The 22738-nt window shown below is 48.8% G+C and overlaps 1 protein-coding gene across 1 annotated transcript in view; it reads left to right on the plus strand.

Moving 5' to 3' along the window:
* NRXN2 (neurexin 2) overlaps positions 1 to 22738 on the plus strand; it is a 253526-nt gene that overhangs the window by 215071 nt on the left and 15717 nt on the right. Inside the window, exons 18-20 of the mRNA XM_029284646.1 lie at positions 2409 to 2580; positions 11141 to 11230; positions 20420 to 20742. Of these exons, the coding sequence (XP_029140479.1) occupies positions 2409 to 2580; positions 11141 to 11230; positions 20420 to 20742 (585 nt within the window). The remainder of the gene's footprint in view (positions 1 to 2408; positions 2581 to 11140; positions 11231 to 20419; positions 20743 to 22738) is intronic.

The raw sequence follows: 22738 nt of genomic DNA on the forward strand, positions 1-22738 counted from the left end.
TCTATTCTATTCTATTCCCATTCCATTATTCTGTTCTGTTCTATTGTACTCTACTCTACTCCACTCCACTCCACTCCACTCCACTGTTCTGTTCTGTTCTGTTCTGTTCTGTTCTGTTCTGTTCTAAAGTCAATAGGGAAGCCAAATTCAGTTTAATGACCGGGTTACTAACTTAGCAACTGCAGTGATCCATTTAACCACTGTGGCAAGGAAGGTCGTAAAACGGGGCGAAACCCACTTAACAAATGTCTCACTTAGCAACAGAATTTTGGGGCTCAATTGTATTTGACTCCTGGATTTTAAAAAACACACACAGAGAGACAATAAAAAGTTTTTCAGCATCCTTAGCCCTGCAAAGCTCACGTTGCCTTGCTTGGCTGGCGGTGATGTATCTTGGGAGTAGCTCCTGCCGCCCTCCCCATCCCCTTCAGACCGTGGAGGGTCCCCCAAGGATTTGGGGCCCCGTGTGGAAAGGCGAGAAGCTGCCTCTCTTCGCTTCCAACTCAGAGTCCCCGACTTTGGCTGCCTGCTGTAGCTCTGGCACCGTCCGAAAACCTTGGATAGCTTTCCGAACGGGAAGTTTTTCTCCCTGCCAAGGAGAGAAATGGAGCCGGTTAAGAACAAGGCCTTAATCCTTTGAAATTCGCCCCACGCAGGGAGACTCTGCTGCTTATGGATGAGATCATGGGCTGGGCTTATCGGCCCTGTGCAGATTTCCAGTTGTCGTGTTGTGCTGGGGGCGCCTTGCAGGGGTGGATGGGGGGATATTGGTTGCCCTAAGTTCACATCCTCTACATTTGGGAGGGGGGGTGGCTTTGGGGAAACAGAATCCTGCGTTGGCTTCGTTTCGGTGCTATCCGGTGCCCCCTTGCCAAAGAATCCAAAGCTGGACTCTTTTTTTAATCCTCTTAAACTGGGCTAGATTGCGTCCCAGTCATTCCCAGTGCAGCAGGCCGATTCAGACCAGTTCCCCCCACTTCCAGGTGGCAAAGAAATTGTGAGCATGGGCATTTCCATCTCCAGGGGGTCAGAAAGGAAGGCTGAGAAAATAACTTAACAGACCCCTCACATCCTGGACATAAACTGTTTCGATTCCTCTCCTCAGGATGGCGCTAGAGGGCATTGCATGCCCAAACTACAAGAAACAAAAGATTTTTTTTTACCCGTGCCATCACTCTGCTGAACTCTTAATTCCCACGGCATTGTCTCACTTCTCGTCTTTTCTCACCCTCTCATCTTTCCTGCAACCTCCTCCTATTGGTTTCTTATGATTTATCAGTTGTTGTTTGTAACTTATTGTAACTATGATTTATGACCCATTACTTCTGTTTATATATACACTGAGAGCTTATGCATCGGAAACAAATTTCTTGTGTGTACAATCACACTTGGCAAATAAAGAATATTCTATTCTGCTCTGCTCTGCTCTGCTCTTTTCTGTTCTATTCTACTGTATTCTTATTCTACTCTACTCTACTCTACTCTACTCTTTTCTGTTCTATTCTACTGTATTCTTATTCTACTCTACTCTACTCTATTCTGTTCTATTCTACTGTATTCTTATTCTACTCTACTCTACTCTATTCTGTTCTGTTCTATTCTACTGTATTCTTATTCTACTCTACTCTACTCTACTCTACTCTACTCTTTTCTGTTCTATTCTACTGTATTCTTATTCTACTCTACTCTACTCTGTTCTGTTCTATTCTACTGTATTCTTATTCTACTCTACTCTACTCTACTCTACTCTTTTCTGTTCTATTCTACTGTATTCTTATTCTACTCTACTCTACTCTACTCTACTCTTTTCTGTTCTATTCTACTGTATTCTTATTCTACTCTACTCTACTCTTTTCTGTTCTATTCTACTGTATTCTTATTCTACTCTACTCTACTCTACTCTACTCTTTTCTGTTCTATTCTACTGTATTCTTATTCTACTCTACTCTACTCTTTTCTGTTCTATTCTACTGTATTCTTATTCTACTCTACTCTACTCTGTTCTGTTCTATTCTACTGTATTCTTATTCTTATTCTTATTCTATTCTACTCTGCTCTGCTCTGCTCTGTTCTGTTCTACTGTATTCTTATTCTATTCTATTCTATTCTATTCTATTCTATTCTATTCTATTCTATTCTATTCACATCCTTGAGCTCCTGGAGAAGAAGTAGCTGCTAAAATTTAATCAATTGATATTCAGATGATGACTGCTGGAGACCCTACGAAGCTGGTTGTAATGTTACAGGAGTCCTTTATTTTGTGGGCAAATAGCAGAATTTGTGTAATCCGGCTGCAGATTTTCCTGTTTTTCCAGCCCTCCCTCCCTTCTGAAGCCCGCACTGACCCAATTTCTTTCTTCCTCCTCTCTCTGCCCCTTCTTCCTCCTCCCCCCCCTCGCGCTCTCCAGGACCAGGGGACTGTGGGAGTCATTTTCAATGTGGGCACGGACGACATCACGATCGAGGAGAGCAACGCCATGGTGAACGACGGCAAGTACCACGTGGTCCGTTTCACCCGGAGCGGCGGCAACGCAACGCTGCAAGTGGACAACTGGCCCATCAACGAACGATACCCGGCAGGTAGGGATCACAAAGCATCATCTGCCATCGTCCCCTTCTCTCTTTCCCCCGACGGCGGAGGTTGGAACCACCGGGCCCTCTTTTCCTTTCTGCCAGAGGCGGGGGGGGGGGGCAACTGTCCTGGCCTCTGGGTGGCATCTCCTGTCCTTTCCAGAACCTCTGGGGCTTCCTCCCATGCTCACACGTTGCAAGCCGAGGAAGGATGGGGAGAATCGGAAGGAGGAATCGGGAGAAGAGACTCAGGATGTGGGGCTTAGGAAAGTGTCTTTAGAGCTGAGGTCCTGTTCCAGTCTTACCTCTTCTGAAGCATCTCCGACAAGGAAGGCGCTCCTGTAAATAGTCCCACTTCTCTGGAGGTGCTGGAAATTGCAAGGCTTTGAAATAATAGAAAATACTTGTAGCTCCAGGGTTTGTTCTCCAAGCTTGTTTTAAGAGACTTTCTGGACGTCTCGTTACCAAGCTAGGTAACTTCATCAGCAGGATTTCCTCGTCCTCTTCTCCCCTTAGCTCAGGGGTAGGCAACCTTGGCTCTTTTATGACTCGTGGACTTCAACTCCCAGAATTCCTGAGCCAGCTTGGCTGGCTCAGGAATTCTGGGAGTTGAAGTCCACGAGTCATAAAAGAGCCAAGGTTGCCTATCCCTGACTTAGCTCATCAACCTCTTGTGTGCCAGTGTGGTCAGTCGGTCGTGCGGTTGGCTGGTGGTTTGGAGCTATATTTGAAACTTTGAGGAGACGTCGTTCCGTTCTAAGCAGACCGTTTCCGTTTCTCTTCCAGCCGGGAAATCTTCCCGGCTTTTAGTTCCCATCTGCCACTTCTTTTCCTGCTGCCCCTCGCAATGTCTACCAACTGCTATCCCACCCCAGGAAGCCCCTCTTCTGAGGCACAAATGAGCTAATTGAACATGTGCCCCACATGGTGCAAAATCCCAACCCCTGCACAGGGAGTCCTCAACTTACGACAGTTCATTTAGCGACAGTTCGAAGTTACAAGGGCACAGGGAAAAAAGGGACTTATGACCGTTTCCCACACTTAAGACCCTTGCAGCATCCCTTGGATCACGTGATCAAACTTTGGCTGCTTGGCAACTGACTTGTATTTATGACGGTTGCATTGTCCCGAGGTCGTGCGATCCCCTTTTGTGGATTTTCTGACAAGTAAAGTCAGTGGGGAAGCCAGATTCGCTTAACGACCGTGTTGCTAACTTAAAAACTGGCTGTTTTATGTAGTGGGTTCTTGCTTCCAGTCCATCTCGCTGGCCATCTGCAGCATTATATGTCACCCTTGTCAACTTTAAGATGGGCGGACTTCAACTCCCAGAATACCCCAGAGCTGGCTGCAGAATTCTGGGAGTTGAAGTCCCCCCGTCTTACAGTTGACAAGGTTGAAAAAGAATGCTCTACAGGTTTCTCCCTTCACTAAGAAAGGCCATCTTCTGTAGCTGAAATGAAAAGGCCCAGATTCTCTTTTTTCCACCTTCCCTTTTCTTTTTCTCTATCTTCCCTGATTGATGATGGGAGTCCTTGACATCCTTTCCGCCATGACATTTCCACACACCCCGATCAAGTAATTTTTGCATCTCTTTTCAGCAGCAGCCGGGGGGGGGGAGAGGGATAATCCTGCGTATCGCGATTTCATCTAGCTTCTTCCTTGAAAAGGCTGGCTGTGATGAAAGTTCACAGCCCGCATTGGAGATGCATAGAGCTGGAGGGAGATAAGCAAGGGCAAGGAGGGGGGTCTGCAAGAGGAGAGATGTTCCTCCAGGGAAAACTGGACAGGGAGAACTTTGTTGAGTCAAGAATGGCGGGAGGGGGGAGCTATTTAGAGGTACAGACCTCCAGCTTCGCCACAGCAGGCAGTCGCCCCTCCCCAACACCGAGTATTTCTACCCCGTAGATCTTGGACAAACTGCATCGGGGCATCCCTCTTCCCATCCTTCCGTTCAATTAAGCGTATCTTGGGGATCCTCTTTGGGCAGTGGGTCGGTTCCAACCTCCGCTGAATCAGACCAGGTGACTCGGGAAGCTGGATGGTGCTGGCACGAAATTGGAAAGTTGCCTACGGCCCTGGCAAGACACCCTGGCTGGAAATCCCTTCTCCCAAATCCATTTCAAGGTTGAATCACACACCGTTCCACTGGCTTCTCCCTCCCCACCTCCAGAAACTTCAAAGTGGAGGGAGCAAATCTAACTGAGGTCAAGGCATGGAGGGCTTCTTGGTAGCAAGGATTTGCCAACATTTCTCATACACGCGCGCACAAACACACACACACACACACACACACACACACATATGTGATGCCTCCGGCTCACCTCGCTGTGAATCAGTTTGATGCAGCCTTGTCTAATGCAGCTGCAATGGTTTCAAGATGGGTGGCTGTATAAATATGTTTTAAATAAATAGCCAGGCATTGCCATCTCTTACCCTGGCACTCTGGAAATCCTACTCAGTTGGACATCCCAAGGGTGATTTCTTTCAAAAGCCAAGTGGACTTTCTTGTTTTGCTTGATGACGTTTCCCTTCTCATCCAAGAAGCTTCTTCGGTTCTGACTAAATGGTGGGGAATGGAAGGATTGATCATCATTGCCGTCATCTGGTCGTTAGTACTCCCTCTGAGAGTTGTTGAGGTCACTTGGAGGTTTATCTGTGCCCTCGGGGTCACCTGAATAGTTCAAATGGGTGTGGAACCTTCTTGGAACTGCTGAAAGGACTGTGTTGTAAACACACTGAAACTCCTTTCAGCAGTTCCAAGAAGGTTCCACACCCATTTGCACCACTCAGGTGACCCTGAGGACACAGATAAACCTCCACGTGGCCTCAACGACTCTCAGAGAGAATACTAACAACCAGGTGACTGCAAGGAATATAAATCCTTCCATTCCCCACCGTTCAGTCAGAACTGAAGAAGCTTCTCGGGTGATAAGCGAAACGTCTTCAGGGAAAAAGCACCTTTGGGACAACCACGACCTGGATGACTGAGAATCTCCATTGACCTTTAGCCAGCTGGACAGATCCTCTGTCTGTCATCCCAGAACTGTCCAAGGTGCTGAACCACACAGGAATCTTGCAAGCCTCTTTCTGCCTCCAGAACAGCTTCTCTGGGAGTTGTGCAAGATTTAAGACTTGTGGACTTTTAACTTGCAGAATTCTGGGAGTTGAAGTCCACAGGTCTTGAAGTTACCAAGGTTGGAGACGACCCCCCCCCCATACAAATGTTTTAAATAAATAACCGGAAGTTGCCATCTTCATCCTGGCACGCTGGAAATCCTACTCATCTGGACAGAGCGTCTATCTGTCATCCCAGAGCTGTCCAAGGTGCTGAATCACACAGGAGCCTTGATTCTTTCTGCGTCCTGGGAGTTGCACAGATGTGCCCACTGTAATGGGGACCCCTCCGGCTTCGGGTTGGGGCACATCCTGGAACGTTTATTTATGTGGATAATCTGCCTTTGAAAGGAAGTCCTCTCTGCTGGCAGTTGTGTCAGGAGTCGACAGCCACGCTTCTTCTCAAAGTCTTGGTGCAGAATCAGTCAATCAATCAATCAATCAATCAGAATAGAGCTAGAAGGGACCTTGGAGATCTTCTAGTCCAGCCCCCTGCTCAAGCAGGAGACCCTATACCATCTCGGACAAGTGGCTGTCCAGTCTTTTCTTAGAAACCTTCAGCGATGAAGCACCCACAACTTCTGAAGGCAAGTTGTGCATTATTTTGAACTTGAGCATTCTTTCCCCCCCGTCATGGAAGAAACTCTCTTTTTACCTAGCCCAGGGCAGGCTGGAAAGCAGGTTTACTCAGCTGCCGTTACTTCGCCAGCCCTTTACATTTTTTGCCAAAAAGTTGGCGCTTCAGACATCATCCCCGGCCTGGTGTTCAGAAACACACCTTGAGGGTTGGTGTCGTGTCAGCCAACAGACGGGCCCTGAGGTATCTAGCCAGGAGAGATTCTAGCCCGCTCCTCCGAACCCTTTCTTCGTGAGCCATGTGGATGTTTCCAAATACAGGTGAGATAAAAGTGGATGAAATTCTTCAAGGGCAGGTCGACTGGTCATTCAAGCACCTTTCATGCAGAGCTAAACCCTGCACACAATCCCGGCACACACCCGGGACCCTGCTAGAATAGAACCTTCGACTTGGAAGGGTTCCACGAGGCCATCAAGTCCAGCCCCTGGTTCCGTGCAAACTGAAGCATCCCTGGCAGACGCTGTACAGACCCTGCTTGGTCCCGTCACCCAAAGCAGACCTCCCGGCGGCCTAAATATGGAGTCCGGAAAACAGCTTGCCCGCGCCGTGGGATGTCACATCAAAATCGGCAAAAAGGAAGGCATCCGAAAGGGGCTTTGGGGGGAGTGGGTTTATAAGAACGCTCTGCAGACAATTGGCGGGGCCTGAATTGCTCCCTTCTTTGGAAGATGCAAAGTGCAGCCCAGAATTTTGCTTCTTTTATTCGGAAAATACAAAGGGCCCCGACAGAACCCCCCCCCCCCGCTCAGCCCGATGGCGACAACGCTATTCTTTGAAACCAGTTAATTAACACCGAAGTGACATTATTCCCAGGCGTTTTTTGTGACACCTTTCCCCCCCCCCTCGATCTCCCAAGTTTTCTGTTGCTGTTACATTAAGCCGGGAAGAACAGCCCAGTTTATTAAAGCCAGTCTGGGGTTTTTTTTGTTTTTTTTTTAAGGCAAGCATCTCGGCAGAAAGCCATTTATTTATCCGCCTTTAAAAATAAGCATAAATCTGTTTCAGCCTACGGAAGGAGGGGGGGAATTGGCAGTGGCATCTTTAAGATACTCTGAAGAGAAAACCCGGTGGTGGGGAGGAATGCAGGAGAATGAGAAATGTTTAGTAAGAAATACTGCAGGGCCCAGAGGTGGCGCAGAGGAATGCTGCTATCATGTGTCCCCCCCCCCCCCGGTCCTTCTTTTCTCCAGACTAGCCAAACCCAATTCCTGCCACCGTTCTTTGTATGTTTTAGTTTTCAGGCCTTCAATCATCTTCCTTGCTCTTCTCTGTGCTCCAGTCTGCCAAACCTCGTTTTTTCTCAATCATTGGGCTGATTGACAGCCGTCGGGCCCCCCCCCCCTTGCATAGAAGGCACTGCTGAGGCTCACCCACTGAAGCATGGATGGTTGCACTGCTGCACTTCCATCTCCGACAAATGTCTTCTTTTGTTGATTTGTTTAGCTGACTTTGTTGGGCTGTCGTTGGGTGAGTGGAGGGCGGGCGGGCCTCCCAGTCCCGTGCAGATAAGACTCCAGCTGTGAAATTGAGTGTAGAGCCGGATCCTAATTGCAGACTCCGGTCACTTTCTGAGGATGGCGTATTTTTAATTAAAAGATGTTAATCGGCTGGTTAATACGGAAGCTAATGAGAGCACGAAAAGTCCCCGACTTCTCTCTAATTAGGGGACTGAATTGCTGCACGCAGATTGAGAAGCAGAGACGGGGCTTGGAAAGGGGAGTACCCCTCAGCCCCTCAATTCCTCCCCTCCCCCCCCCAGGAAAGGGTCTCTGAGCTTCGCTGGGCAGCTCTATCCTGGCTCAGCTGCTGAGAAGTCCCCCCCTCTTGGAAAATGGAAAGGAAGACTCGTCTCTAGGGAAGGGAAACCACCCAGTTGCAGTGCAGAAAATGGCATGTGTTACCAAACAATCCTCCCCAGCTACTTTTCCCCAAATAGACCCGAGCCTCAGAAATGTGGCTTGGACTAGGAAAGAGTTCCATAGGTGTGGGGCAGTGCAGTGTGAGGGAGCAGAGGAGGAGGAGGAGGAGGAGGAGGAGGAGGAGGAGGAGGAGGAGGACCGTGGGGTCCTAGGTGCTCTCTGAGCTTGGTTCTTTTCTTGCAGACATTTCTTTACCCAACTAGCTAACATCATCAGTGCTAGAAGAGAGTGGGGTGTGCAGGGAGGAGGAGGACAAGGACAAACCTGAACATCTTGGGCAAGAGTGGGCCTTGTCCACCACAGCCAAGAGATTGATTGCTAGATATTCCCTAAATACATTCCCACTGCTGCCTGGAGACAGGGAGGGAGGGAAAGAAGAAAGGAAGAAAGGAAGGAAGGGTAGGTAGGAAGGAAGGAAGGAAGGAAGGAAGGAAGGAAGGGTAGGTAGGTAGGTAGGTAGGTAGGAAGGAAGGAAGGAAGGAAGGAAGGAAGGAAGGAAGGAAGGAAGGAAGGAAGGGAAGGGAAGGAGGGAAGGAAGGAAGAGAAGGAGGGAAGGAAAGAAGGAAGGAAGGAAGGAAGGAAGGAAGGAAGAGAAGGAGGGAAGGAAGGAAGGAAGGAAGGAAGGAAGTCAGTCAGTCAGTCAGTCAGTCAGTCAGTCAGTCAGTCAGTCTCTGGTTTCCCAGCTTAGTAACTCCTATACAGCATGTACCACATTCCTAGAGTTCCAGAAGACTTGTCTTTATTGTCCAGCCCCAATGGAAGATCTATACGTCTTTGGGAAAACATCAACCATTCCAACCGGGTCTTTTGCCTGCTAGCAGATTCCTGCCAACTTCTCCGTCCATCCCTCAAGCCGTTCCTGATCTCAGAAGCTTTGCGACATCCCAAAGCCTCCCATCTGCTGCTTTCAAAAATGGCTTCCTCGCTGGCACTCATTTAAGAGACCCTTAACTTGCGTTGCCTTCCCAGAGCCAGGGAAACGTGAACCCTGGGTTTCCTTTTGCAACAAATATTGCACTCCGTCGAGAAGCAGCAGTTGCTCGCCCGCCTTTCTTGGGACTTGGGACTTCATAGAGCCGACAACGTCCGGGAGTGCTAGTGGCACGTTGTTTGGAAGGAACCTATTTCTTCCATTTTTGAAGCGCTCCCTCTCCTCTGCGGCTTCCTTCAGCACAGTTTGGGGATCCGGAGTCCTGCCTTATCTCCAGCCAGGAATCTTTTGGCCATATTTGGCGGACCTCATGGTGGGTGTGGCTGGCTCCGTTTCTGCCTCTAGACCAGGTGAACGGTGAACTGTGAAACATCTTCAAAGAAAAACAAACAACTGGTCATTTGCCTTCTTTCAGAGAGCCGTTGAGGCCACTTGGAGGTTTATCTGTGTCCTCAGGATCACCTGAGTGGTGCAAATGGATGGGGAGCCTTCTTGGAATTGCTGAAAGGACTGTGTGTTCCACTCCCATTTTTTCACTACTCAAATGACCCTGAAGATACAGGTAAACCTCCAAGTGGCTTCAAGGACTCTCTAAAAAGAATGCAAATAACCAGCTGTCTGCAAGGAGTATAAATCCTTCCATTCCCCACCATCCAATCAGAGCTGAAGAAGCTTCTTGGATGAGAAGCTAAACCTCTTCCAAGAAAAACAAGAAAGTCCAGTGTCCTCGTGAAAAAGCACCTTTGGGATAACTATGGCCTGGAAGATTGAGAATCTCCATAGACAACCTGGGGACAAGATCTCCCAAGGCTGGTTGTTCGGACTGTGTTTTGAACCCAACCAGGCCGCCCATCCCATCTCAAGCTACTAGTTTGCGCAGCTCTCCAAGATCGCGGATGTGGGAAACGACGGTCCACGGTGTGTGATTCTAACTCTCTTTTAAAACGTGACGGTTGGGGAAAACAATTGGAAGAGGGCGGGGTGGGGGGAAGCTTCAAAAGATTGTCCCGTCTCTTGAAGCCCAACTTTTGTGCGTTCACTTTTAAAAGATATCAAATTTGGGTCTGCTTGTTGCCCACCATCACCTTCCCAAAACGCCTGGTTCACTCTCAGCCTTTGGACCCCCTCTGTCGTTATTTTGGTAACTCCATTCCTTTGCCCCTTTTCAGATGCCAAAGCGGGAGAAATCCGAAGGGGGTCTCTCTCTTTTTTGGGGTGGGTGGGTTACCGAATGGTGGGGGTGGGTGGGACAGGGGAAGGGAAGATTGCTTTTTGGTGGAGTTGGCAGGCAGGGAACCAACCTGGACATGGAATCTTAAATTAAACCAAAAAGCTGGGGGGACCAAAACGACAGTCCTATGGGTTTGGGAAAGGAAACTTTTGGGAGAGAGTTTTGACAGCGCAATGTTGCTTTTTCCGCCATTTTGTGACGTAGAACATAAAGTCGGCTAATAAAGTGAATTTAATTTTTTGCTTAAAAAAAAACAAAAGGAAACAAACAACAACAACAAAAAAAGGCCCTGGGGAGAATTGGTCCCTTTCCCCGGGGCTACATAAAGCCTTCTAACTTCCATCTACTCATCCTAACCCTTAAACTAAACCGTATAACTAGTGTTTTATTCATTGTGGCTAAAATCGCTAAACTCCCCCCCCAAACAGACTGCCCTTCCCTCCCTCCCCCCCACCCACCCCCCAAAAAAAGGAATTAATGGAAAACTTAACCGCTAATTTTTGATCCAACTGCTTAAACTGCTGTTTGGAGTGTAGTCTGACCTCTCTAAATTTGCTAACCTCTGACCTTTGACCTTCCAGATGGCGTATATGTCTCTTTTTTTATCTCTCTCTCTCTCTCTATTCTTCTTAATTTTTTTTTAATATTATTATTATTATTTCTTTTAACTTTTTTTTGGTGTTCTTTTTCTTTCTCTTTTTTAACCGTCTGCAAATCTCTCTCTAAACTTTTTGAAGGGAACACTGATAATGAACGGCTGGCGATTGCTAGACAAAGAATACCGTATCGACTCGGTCGAGTAGTAGATGAATGGCTACTCGACAAAGGTAACTAATGATAATTAATAATTCCGGTTAACTCACAAACAAGTAAAAAACAACAACAAGGTTTTAAAGGTGCAGCTCTTGCCCCATAGCTCCCTCTCCCCTTTCCGCCTTCTTCCCTTCTTGCTTGCAGAGAGATGGCTCAGCCAGTTAAGCCAGGGGTCTTCAAACTTGTCCCTTTGATGACTTGTGGACTTCAACTCCCAGAATTCCTCAGCCAGCCTCCATTTTGTTTGTTAGATTTAAGACAGGGGTCTTCAAACTTGGCCCTTTGATGACTTGTGGACTTCAACTCCCAGAATTCCTCAGCCAGGCACATGTGCCTGGCTGAGGAATTCTGGGAGTTGAAGTCCACAAGTCATCAAAGGGCCAAGTTTGAAGACCCCTAAGTTAAGCAGAGGCAAAGTTGGGGAGCTGGAGAAGAGTTATTGGCCAGGATTGCTTTGGTTTCTAAAGGTCGAATCGTAGCAACTGGACCAAACCAAACCAAGTTTGGTCCAGTTGCCATGATTCAGCCTTTAAACAGACACTTTTTGGCCTGGATGATTGAGTCTTCATTGACACATCGGTTTGATTGTCTCCCTAAATAGGGCTGCGTTTTCTGTGAAAAGGGGGGGGGGAATCTGATGGGCAGGGAGCAGATTTGGGGTGCAGGCCTCTTTCGCCAGGTCCACCAGCAGCGCCGACGCCACACGCGTGTGAGCGCTCGTGTCCTCATGAGTGAGACACAAAGAGATGGGAGGAAGGGAGCAGCTGCTTATGGCTGCTTATAGCATTTCATCTTGAAGACGTTTGTCACAAAGCTTCTCTTGCAAAGAAGCAACGCACAAACACACACACACACACACACATACACACTCTTAGGAATGAAGAAGTCGAATGGTGAGTCCCAAGAATCGGCCGTTTTGGATCAGAAGGTCGAGAGAAGCATCCCTGGAGCATCATTTGCTAGAATTTGCTTAAGATGGGTGGATTTCAACCCTCCCAGAATGCTCCTACCAACATACTAGCCGAGGAATTCTGGGAGTTGAAGTCCATCCGTCTTAAACTTGCTGAGGTTGAGAATCGCAGAGCATCCAGCATGGAAGCTCTTCTAGGAAGCATGGACTTCACTTCCCAGAATTCTCTCCGGTGGTCACGCCAGCTGGCGGCATTAAGGCGTTGAAATTCACACTTCTGGAGATCAGCCAAGTTGGGGGGGGCTCTGAAGCATCACCTGACTCAAATTGGAGAAGGGGGAGAGCTGTTTTGGAGGTAGTCTAATCGGTAAAGTTACAGGCCTGAAATAAGACAAGGGACTCTGTTGGAAACCTTGTTCTAACGCAGCGTTTCTTTAACCTCAGCAACTTTTGGACGGGTGGACTTCAACTCCCAGAATTCCCCCAGCCAGGCTTTTTGTCCCATTTGCTGCTGACAAACCCACCTCCAATTTTATACCCCTTGTTCGTTTAGCTTTTGTTTTATTTATGGGAGTTGAAGTTCACCCGTCTTAAAGCCTGCTGGCTGGGGGATTCTGGGAGTCGAAGCCCACCCGTCTGAAAGTTACCGAGGTTGAGAAACACTTGTTTGCAAGGCTCCATAAGACCCCCCAAATGTTCCTTCTTCTCAGGCCTTCCTCTCCCAGCCTTCCTGAGATCACAAGCTGGGTTGCTTTTAGCTTTGATGGACCGTTTCCCCCTCTTGTGACTTTGGCGAGAGATGTTTACCGCTGGAATGACCGCCTCTCCTTCAGCATCAATCACCTGCCCAGACATCAGGTGGTCAGCTGAGCAGGAAAAGATGAAAAAGGGACACAGGGACTTGTAAGCAGGTGGGGAAGGTGTGGGATGAAGCAGGAATTCCTCTCAGAGGTGATTCCCTGAATTTTTCCCCACCGAGAGGTCAGCATATTGGTCTGCTTCCCTAAGTAACGTAGCCACCATCATCTTCCTCTTTGTCTCTTCTCATCAGTTTTGAAGCTTAACAAAATCTCTCTGTTTATTAAATTTCTTGAACGACGCATCTAACCCATTTGGGGCGAGAGCTGCACCTTTAACACTTTAAACTCAGCGGGGAAGGAATGAGCAAAACAGGAAAAAAAAAAAACAACAACCCAAAGAACAGAAAGATCATTTCTAAATTATAACTTAACCATCTAATCACACTTTTAACGTGCTTTTTAACTCAAACCAAAGTACTAAACCGCTTTTTTAACCGCTAAATTCCAACTGGCTTAACAATCATCGGCAGGTGATTATTCTAAAGGGGGGCGGCGGGGGAGAACGGGACCTCTTAAATGTATATTTTTTAATGTCGGTGCCTTGATGGTTTAAACAGGCTGTAGTTACCAAACCAACAAAAATATAATTAAAGGGACTTCTAAAGCATCCGAGTAACCAAAAAAACAAACAAACAAACAAACAAAAAACAAATGAGAGAAGGAAAAAAAAAGGAAGAAAAAGCAGCAGAAATTCAGAGGGTTGTGAAAAGGGGGGTGGGGGGGTCCTAAAGATGGGGAAGGAATGTGGAGAATAAAAGGAAACACAGAGGATAAATGTATGTGAGTAACTCTTTATTGTTATTAAAACAGCACTTTCTTCCATGCACTTTTTTTCTTTCCGTCACGAGGGGGTATGCAGGATGGGGCCACGTTTTTGGGGTGCAGAGAGCGAGGGTCAGCCTTTGGGGTGTGTCCTTTTCCCAAACCATTCCCACATCCCTTTTCTCCCTGGGAAAATTGAGCTAATTTGGACAGCAATGATTTCTGCTTGTTTTTCATAGTTCTAGGAAGGTTGCAAGGCCTCAAGCTTCTGTTCCACCTGTGCTGTGCACACACACACACTCCAAAAATGGGGGAAATGGTTATATCTATTTTTTTTTAAAATGGGCCATTGTGTCCTGCTAAAATCTTGGGGAGGGATTTTCCCTCTGGCTTTGGAGGGAAGTGCTTTAATGGAATTGAGGCTTTCTGCTCGCATGTTTAAAATTTCCCAGCTCAAATGTGTGAGAATTCACACCACTGATCACAGTTAAAAAATAAAATAAAATTGCAGGACAGGAAAAACAGCTGGGCATTTACATATTATCCTCAATTGGAAGGGCAATGTAAAAAAGATGTTGAGACTCTAGAAAGAGTGCAGAGAAGAGCAACAAAGATGATTAGGGGACGGACTAAAACATATAAGGAACGGTTGCTGGAATTGGGTATGTCTAGTTTAACAAAGAGAAGGATGAGGGGGGACATGATAGAAGTGTTCCAGTATCTCAGGGGCTGCCCCAAAGAAGAGGGAGTCAAGCTATTCTCCAAAGCGCCTGAAGGCAGGACAAGAAGCAACGGGTGGAAACTAATCAAGGAGAGAAGCAACCTAGAACTAAGGAGAAACTTCCTGACAGTTAGAACAATTAACCAGTGGAACAGCCTGCCTCCAGAAGCGTTGAATGCTCCAACACTGGAAGTTTTAAAGAAGAGACTGGACAGCCATCTGTCCGAAATGGTGTAGGGTTTCCTGCCTGAGCAGGGGGTTGGACTAGATGACCTCCAAGGTCCCATAATCCCCAGCCTGCTGGGACTGTTGGGCTCAGCAAGACCAGATGAAAGGCTCATCGGCTGGATTTCCACATTTGAGTTTAGCTGCTTTATATTGACTAACCACCATCGACCGCTTTCACGCATCAAAACATATTCCCGAATGGTGGTTTGAAAAGCAATGTTCCTTGTGAATCGGTGCAACCTGTATCCAGTTGGGAATAAAGGCTCGGTGGAGAGCAGACCACCAGCAAAGGGCTGGCGAATTTCTCCACCCCATAACCGATGCCAAAACAACAAACCACCATCGTGGGCTCAGATTTGTTTAGCCTGGGTTCAGAAGCTGTGTCTTTCCAAACTAAACCATCTCATCTAGTCCAGTGATGGCGAACCTTTTAGAGACCGAGTGCCCAAACTGCAACCCAAAACCCACTTATGCATCGTCGGGTGCCGGGTGGGTGTGGCCCATTGGGTGGGCGTGGCTGCAGTGGTAACAGCAGACTGGGTGGGACTAAAAAGTTCAATCAATCAATTCCAACTTTGCGAGATCTTTTTTTTCCCCGTGAGAAGTTGAAATTGACTGATTGAACCTTTTTTTTTTTTTTTGCGCGGATGAGGCCTAAAGCGAAAAGGTTTTATAAAACCCAGCTGAAGGCCTAGGACTGGGGCGATGGCGCGCGTGCCCACAGAGAGGGCTCTGTGTTCCACCTGTGGCACGCGTGCCATAGATTCGCCACCATGGATCTAGTCTTTGCTTTATCACCGGAAGAAATGTTTGAGTCCTCCTAACTTTTTGCCCACTAGGAAAAATGGCAAGACCGCAAAAGGTCGCAAAAGGGGATGACATGAGCCTGGGACGCTACAACCGTCATAAATAGGAAGCCTCTGAATTTTGATCACCTGACCCTGGGGACGCTGCAACGGTCATAAGTGTGAAAACGGTCACAAGTCGCATTTTTCAGTGGCATGGTAACTTCAAACAGTTCTACTGTAAGTTGAGGGCTACCTGTATTTATTCTCACAATTACTTTGTGCTGCAACCCACAGTATCAGCCCAGCGGGAACTTGCAAGGGCAAAACTTTCCCATTGGCTCATATCCACCGGCTGGGCTCACACCAGGCGCTTAAATAGGCCGGTGGAAACCGGGTGTGTGCCTTTGCACAACCTGCTAAGCTCAGTTCATTTTCCATCTGTGTATGTGTGTGTGTGAGAGAGAGAGATGGGGGGGGGGGAGACAGACAGAGACAAACAGGGAGAGAGGAGAAGAGAAAGACGAAAAGAGAAAGAGAAGGAGAGAGGAGAGGAAAAAGGGAGAAAGAAGGAGAGAGAGAAAAGGAGAGGAGAGAAAAAAGGAGCAAAAGAGGAGAGGAGAGAAAAGGGTGAGAGAGAAGGAGAGAGGAGAGGAGAGAGAAAGGAGAGGAGAGAAAAGGGAGAGGAGGGGAGAGAGGAGAGGAGAGAGAAAAAGAGGAGAGAAAGAAAGAGAAGAGAGATAAAGAAAGAGAGGAGAGAGAGAGAGATATGAATCCAACCTGTTTGGATTACTTTATGATTTGACTTTCTTACACAAAGTAAATTAATCAGGTGATCAAGTTTTGGGTGGTCTCTGCACCCATCCTCACATTCCATTTAGCATCACAAGGATTGCGGCAAGAATCTGGCTCTAGCGATGAGCCTCCCGGAGTGCCAGCAAGCCTGAGCAATAATGAAGGTTTACACAAACACACAATGGGGGAGTTATATTAGCTACTTAGCCAGGTTTGTTCCTGATTTACTCATGGAGATTGCTAAATCCTCTTAGTTTGCACAGATGTTTGATTTGGCCGTGGTGCTATTTTCTCTCTGTGTCTCTCTTGTAGACAGACATGCACATAGACACACAAACACACAAACATCTTTGGTTTGCAATCAAACAACAAAATTGCCCTTTGGCTTTACTCCCGTGCATTTATTTCATTGTAGCATCTCAGCTTGGTCTCCAATCTGTCTCATGCCTAGCAACACGTGTGGGATCATCAGCTCATATATGCACCTCTGCACACATGTGGAAAAGTACACAGGGCCCCTGGAGGGACAGGCAAAATAAACACGCCAGCGGGAAACATTAAATCTGGAGGAAAAGGGCCCATTAAGAGCCAAAACTAATTAGCTAAACCAAATGGGAAGGGTGTGTGTGAAATCCTTGAGGACTTGAATCCTTGCAAGGAAGTTGTTTATTTGGGGCCTGATCCATTACCCTGGAGCAAATAAGCCCGTAAAATATAAAAAAAAATATTCTTGTTTTCCAAACCAAAGGGAGCCAAAAAGAGAGGCGAGAGGGTTGAAAAGATCCGCTTGCAAATTTTTTCAAGGAAGGGAAGAAAAAAAAACACCAAAAGCAGTGATGGGTTTCATTTTGCTGATTTAGGAAGTACAAGTCGTCCTTGAGCTACAACAGTTCACTTAATGACCGTTCGAACTTACGATGGCACTGGAAAAAAATGACTTATGACCGTTGCAGCATCCTCGTGATCACTTGACTTACATTCAGGTCCTTAGAAACTCATATTTATGACCGCCGCAGCGTCCCGGGGGGTTGTCACGTGATCCCCTTTTGCGACCTTCTGACAAGCAAAGTCAATGGGGAAGCCAGATTCACTTAACAACCAAGTTACTAACTTATCAATGGCAGTGATTCACTTAACAGCCATGTCTTTGTCTCCTCTGACAGGCTGAGGCTGGGGGAGACGAAATTGGAACCAGATAGGGAAGATTTGGGGAGGGGGGTGCCTTCCACTGTGGACCTGAATTCTTTGCATGGTTGGGAAACGGCAGCGTACCCCCAACTGGTGGGGGAAATCCTAGCAGGACCACCCACCCACCTACCCACCCCATCCATTTTGGCCACCGCTCACCAGAGTTTTGTAAAGCTTGCTTTCCAAATCAGCACGTAGCCTGTTTTCCCGAAAATAAGACCCCCCCCCAAACTGGAAAAACGAGCCCTAACGTGATTTGTTTTCCCAGGACGTTCGTAATATACCCCCCCCCCAAAATAAGCCCCAGTTAAGATCGTCAGCCAGACGGAGGCATTTAGTACCGTATTTCCCCGAATATAAGACCTAGCCGGAAAATAAGCCCTAATGGATTTTTGGGATCAACAATTAACATAAGACCCGGTCTTGTTTTGTGAGAAATAATGGGTAGCTCGGCCAGGATGGACGGGCTTCCCATCCCTTTGCCTCCTCTGATTGCCACGGGCGATGCTGAACTTCGATCCTGAACCATAATCCATTTTCTGCACTCAAGGCATCGTAGAGTGATCAAATGGATCCCGGATCCACTATGACCCATGTGCACAGCTGCATATGAGTTTAGGGTCTCCTGGGAATGAGGTTTGAGGGATTTTTATTTGCCTAAGGCAGGGGTAGGCAACCTTGGCTCTTTTATGACTCGTGGACTTCAACTCCCAGAATTCCTGAGCCAGCATGGCTCAGCTTGGAAACTTCTCTCTTTCCCCTCAGCGTGGCTGGCTGAGGAATTCTGGGAGTTGAAGTCCACGAGTCATAAAAAAGCCAAGGTGGCCTACCTCTGGCCTAAGGGACACATAATTCTGTTCACCAGGGGACAGAATGAACCCGTTTTATGGATTCACCCCATCCTTTAAGCCAAGGGTAGGCCACCTTGGCTCTTTTATGACTCGTGGACTTCAATTCCCAGAATTCCTGAGCCAGCCACGTGCTTTAAGCCATAAAGCAGTCCAACTCAATGCAGATAGTCCTCGACTTAACGACAGTCCATTTAGTGGCCGTTCGAAATGACAACGGCACGGAAAGAAGTCACTTGTGGCTGTTTTTCCACACTTAACAACCGTCGCAGCATGCCCATGGTGACGTGATCAAAATTCGGCCGCTTGGCAAACCGACTCACATTTATGACGGTGGCGGCGTCCCAGTGCTTTGGGGACCTTTTCTGACTAAAGCCGAGTCAACGGGGAAGCTGGATTGACTTAACAACTCCGTTGCTAATTAAACAACCGCAGCGATCCACTTAACAAACCGTGGCAGGAACGTTCGTTAAAATGGGGGCCAAGCTCACTTAACCAACGTCCCACTTAGCAACAGAAATCTGGGGTTCCGTTGTGGTTGTAAGCCGAGGACTACCCGTACAGCAAGGTTAACGTTGCACGCTCAACGTCGTGAGCAAACGCCTCTGCTGAGCTTCCCAGCGAGTGTGCGCCTGGTGAAAAGCCAGCCAGAAAGACGCAGCGGGGTGTGTGTGTGTGTGTGTGTGCAGTGGGTCCAGGAGCTTGAAAGGGGAATGAGAGTTGGGGCCCTGCAAAATGAGAACGGGTCTTAAACTAAGTCAGGATTCAGGGTTTATTTCCAGACTTGGCCTCCAGTCAGGAAGCCCAACTCTGTTCTTCTGCTCTGTCCCCACTCGCTTGTGGTCTGCCTGGATGCTAAACCGGAATGGGCAGCGGGTTAGGAGGGTCCAGCGATATTCCAGGGGAGATTCAGCAAAGTGACAGAGGGGGAGGGGAAGCAGGAATCTCTTTCCAGAAAGGGGGGAGAGAGAAATAGAAGGGGAGGGAGAAAGGATGGAAGAAACGGAGAGGCTGGACACTGCAGCAGACCCACTAATTCACCCCATTAATCGGAAAGGAGACCGCTGGGTTCTGTGGGCCGCAGGCTCGGTCAAGGACTCTGCCAGACCTCTGGGGAGGGTCCTCCTCGCTCCCACAGCAGATGGGCAGCCCCAGGTCTCTGGGGTCACCTGGGGTGGAGGTAGGAGGGAGGGCATCCCATCTGCTTGGCCCAGAGGCTTTGATGGAAGGGTGGAGGGAAGGAAGGAAGGAAGGAAGGAAGGGAGGGAGAGAGGAAGGAAGGAAGAAGGGTAGGAGAGAGGGAAGAAAGGAAGGGAGGAAGGAAGGAAGGAAGGGTAGGAGAGAGTGAGGAGGGAAGAAAGGAAGGCAGGAAGGGAGGGAGGGAGGAAGGAAGGAAGGAGAGGAAGGGTAGGAGAAGAGTGAGGAGGGATGGCAGGAAGGAAGGAAGGAAGGAAGGAAGGAAGGAAGGAGAAGGGTAGGAGAGAGTGAGGAGGGAAGAAAGGAAGGCAGGAAGGGAGGGAGGGAGGAAGGAAGGAAGGAAGAAGGGTAGGAGAGAGGAGGGAAGAAAGGAAGGGAGGGAGGGAGGAATGAAGGAAGGAGAGGAAGGGTAGGAGAAGAGTGAGGAGGGATGGCAGGAAGGAAGGAAGGAAGGAAGGAAGGAAGGAAGGAAGGAAGGCCATTAAGGAGATGAATAAGGACACTGGAGATGCAAATGCTCCCTGGAGTTAGTAGCACATGGCAGAAAGGAAGAGTAGGTGGAGTTGGTGGCTGGATTCCCACCCGGTCCCCATCGAAGGGTTCTGCTAGCTGCATTGGAACGACATGCTAAGCCTGGTTAGCGGGACCCTGGCCGGGGCGCTGGGGGCACAGCGTAAATGCTCAGCGTAGGGTTCAGGCTGTCGTATGTACTCGGGGAGTGCTCAGGGGAGGGCCCGGGGCCAGGTGTGGAGCAAGGTCAGAAGGTCAAGGTGTGAGGAAGCCCCGCGCAGATGGGGAGAGCGCTGGGGGGGCCGCCTAGCCAGCTCTCGCGTTGGGATGCTGCGTCTGAGCACCCTTTTCACCTCCTCTCCCCTTCTCTCTCTGCTTCTCTCTGGCTCCTCCCGGCAGGTCGCCAGCTGACCATCTTCAACAGCCAGGCCGCCATCAAGATCGGGGGCCGCGACCAGGGCCGCCCCTTCCAGGGCCAGGTCTCGGGGCTGTACTACAACGGGCTCAAGGTCCTCTCCTTGGCCGCCGAGAGCGACCCCAACGTGAAGGTGGAGGGCAACCTGCGGCTGGTGGGCGAGGTGCCGTCCGTCATGACCACCGAGACCACGGCCACCACCTTGCTGGCGGACATGTCCACCACCATCATGGAGACCACCACCACCATGGCCACCACCACCACGCGGCGTGGCCGTTCTCCCACCATGCGGGACAGCATCACTCAGGTTAGTGGGACAAGGGGGGGCCGGCAGGGGAGGGAGGGAGGAGAGAAAGGGAAAGGAAGGAGGAAGGAAGGAAGGAAATAGAAAGGAAAGAAGGAAGGATACAGGAGGGAGGGAGGGAGGAGAGAAAGGGAAAGGAAGGAAGGAAGGAAATAGAAAGGAAAGAAGGATATAGGAGGGAGGGAGGGAGGAGAGAAAGGGAAAAGAAGGAAGGAAATAGGAAAGAAGGAACGAAGGAGAGAAAGAAGGAAGGAAAGAAAAGATATAGGAAGGAAGGAGAGAAAGGAAGGAAGGAAAGAAAGGGATATAGGAAGGAGGGAAGGAAATAGGAAGGAAGGAAGGAAAAGGAAGGAGAGAAAGGAAGGAAGGATATAGGAAGGAAGGAGAGAAAGGGAAAGGAAGGATATAGGAAGGAAGGAAGGAAATAGGAAGACAAGAAGGAAAGATATAGGAAGGAAGGAAATAGGAAGGAAAGAAGGAGGGATATAGGAGAGAAAGGAAGGAAGGAAGGATATAGGAAGGAAGGAAGGAAGGAAGGAAGGAAGGAAGGAAGGAAGGAAGGAAGGGGTCCAGGGAAAATCCCAAGGAGGCCTTGGGCGAGGAAGGAGGACAGGAGGGGTCAGGAGCCAAATTCCACCCCCTGCAAATGTTCCCGTAGAGAATTTGGCAGCCAGATCTCCGGGAAGGAAGCAGAGGCCCCACAGGAGACACCGGAGGGGGAAAACCAGAAAGCCGCAGCAGGAACTTCAACGCTGCTGCCCGTGGGGGACCCATCTCAGCCAGCGCTTTCCCCACTTGGCCTCCCCCGGTGCCAACAGGGGCCGGGCAGGACGGGGTGGGGGGGGAGAAGAAAGGCAGCACTGCCAACGACCTTTGCAGTTCAGCCCAGGAAATGGTCATCTGAGAGTCAGCTGGGCTTGCCAGCCCCACTGGACCCCAAACACCAGTGAACCCCAAGTTACCACTAACCGAGCTCGGTCACTTAGGACAACGCAGAGATTTGCCCCCAGCCTCATTTGGCATCTCTGGCGCCCCCCAGTCTCCAACCAACCATTTGCAACTATTTCAAAATCAATGCACGCCCGGCTTTTGAGTGCAAAATTTGCATTTCGAGTATCATCTGAGCCGTTTCAGTCAATGTGGAAGCATCTGCTGGGTGGAGCTGAAGGTGCTTTTAAGGAAGAAGTGTGTCCCTTTCACACTCAGTCCAAACTTGGGCTGGTTCCAATTCAAGGAGTTTTGCACGCTTCTCTTGGGTGGATTTGGAGAGAAGAAGGAAGCCAAGAGGACCATAGTATTCAGTCTTGAGAACAATGAGTTCTGCACATCCCTGATTAGAAACTTGGAAATGCATGCTAAGACCATCCAAGGCCTGGAGACTCAAACATAGGAAGAACGGCTGCAGGACTTGGGAACGGCCAGTCTAGAGAAAAGAAGGACTAGGGGGGACATGGTGGCAGACTTCCAGTATTTGAGGGGCTGCCACAAAGAAGAGTCAACTTATTTTCCAGAGCACCCGAAGGCAAGAGAAGAAGCAACAGATGGAAACTAATCAAAGAGAGGAGCCACCTGGAATTAAAGAGAAACTTCCTAACAGTGAGGACAATTAACTAGTGGAACAGCTTGCCACCAGAAATCTTGGGTGCTCCATTTCTGGAGGTTTTTAAGAAGGGACAAGATAGTCACTTGTCTGAAATGGGATAGGTTCTCCTGCTTGAGCAAGGGGCTGGACTAGAAGACCTCCAAGGTCCTTTCCAGCTTCTATTCTATTCTATTCTATTCTATTCTATTCTGTTTATTCATGTTTATTAGATCCGTGTCCCTCCTGGCTGGTACTGGCAGCTCGGGAGGGGACACGAGCCTGGTTCCAGGGAATTGTCAACGCTTCTTTGCAGGAGGGTGTCTTCCCGGCGGCCTTAAAGGAGGCCGTGGTGAGGCCCCTCCTCAAGAAGCCTTCCCTGGACCCAGATGAGTTGGCTAACTACCGCCCGGTCTCCAA

Source organism: Protobothrops mucrosquamatus, unplaced genomic scaffold, assembly GCF_001527695.2.
Source record: "Protobothrops mucrosquamatus isolate PMUCROS unplaced genomic scaffold, P.Mucros_1.0 scaffold787, whole genome shotgun sequence".
Classification (NCBI taxonomy): Eukaryota; Metazoa; Chordata; class Lepidosauria; order Squamata; family Viperidae; genus Protobothrops; species Protobothrops mucrosquamatus.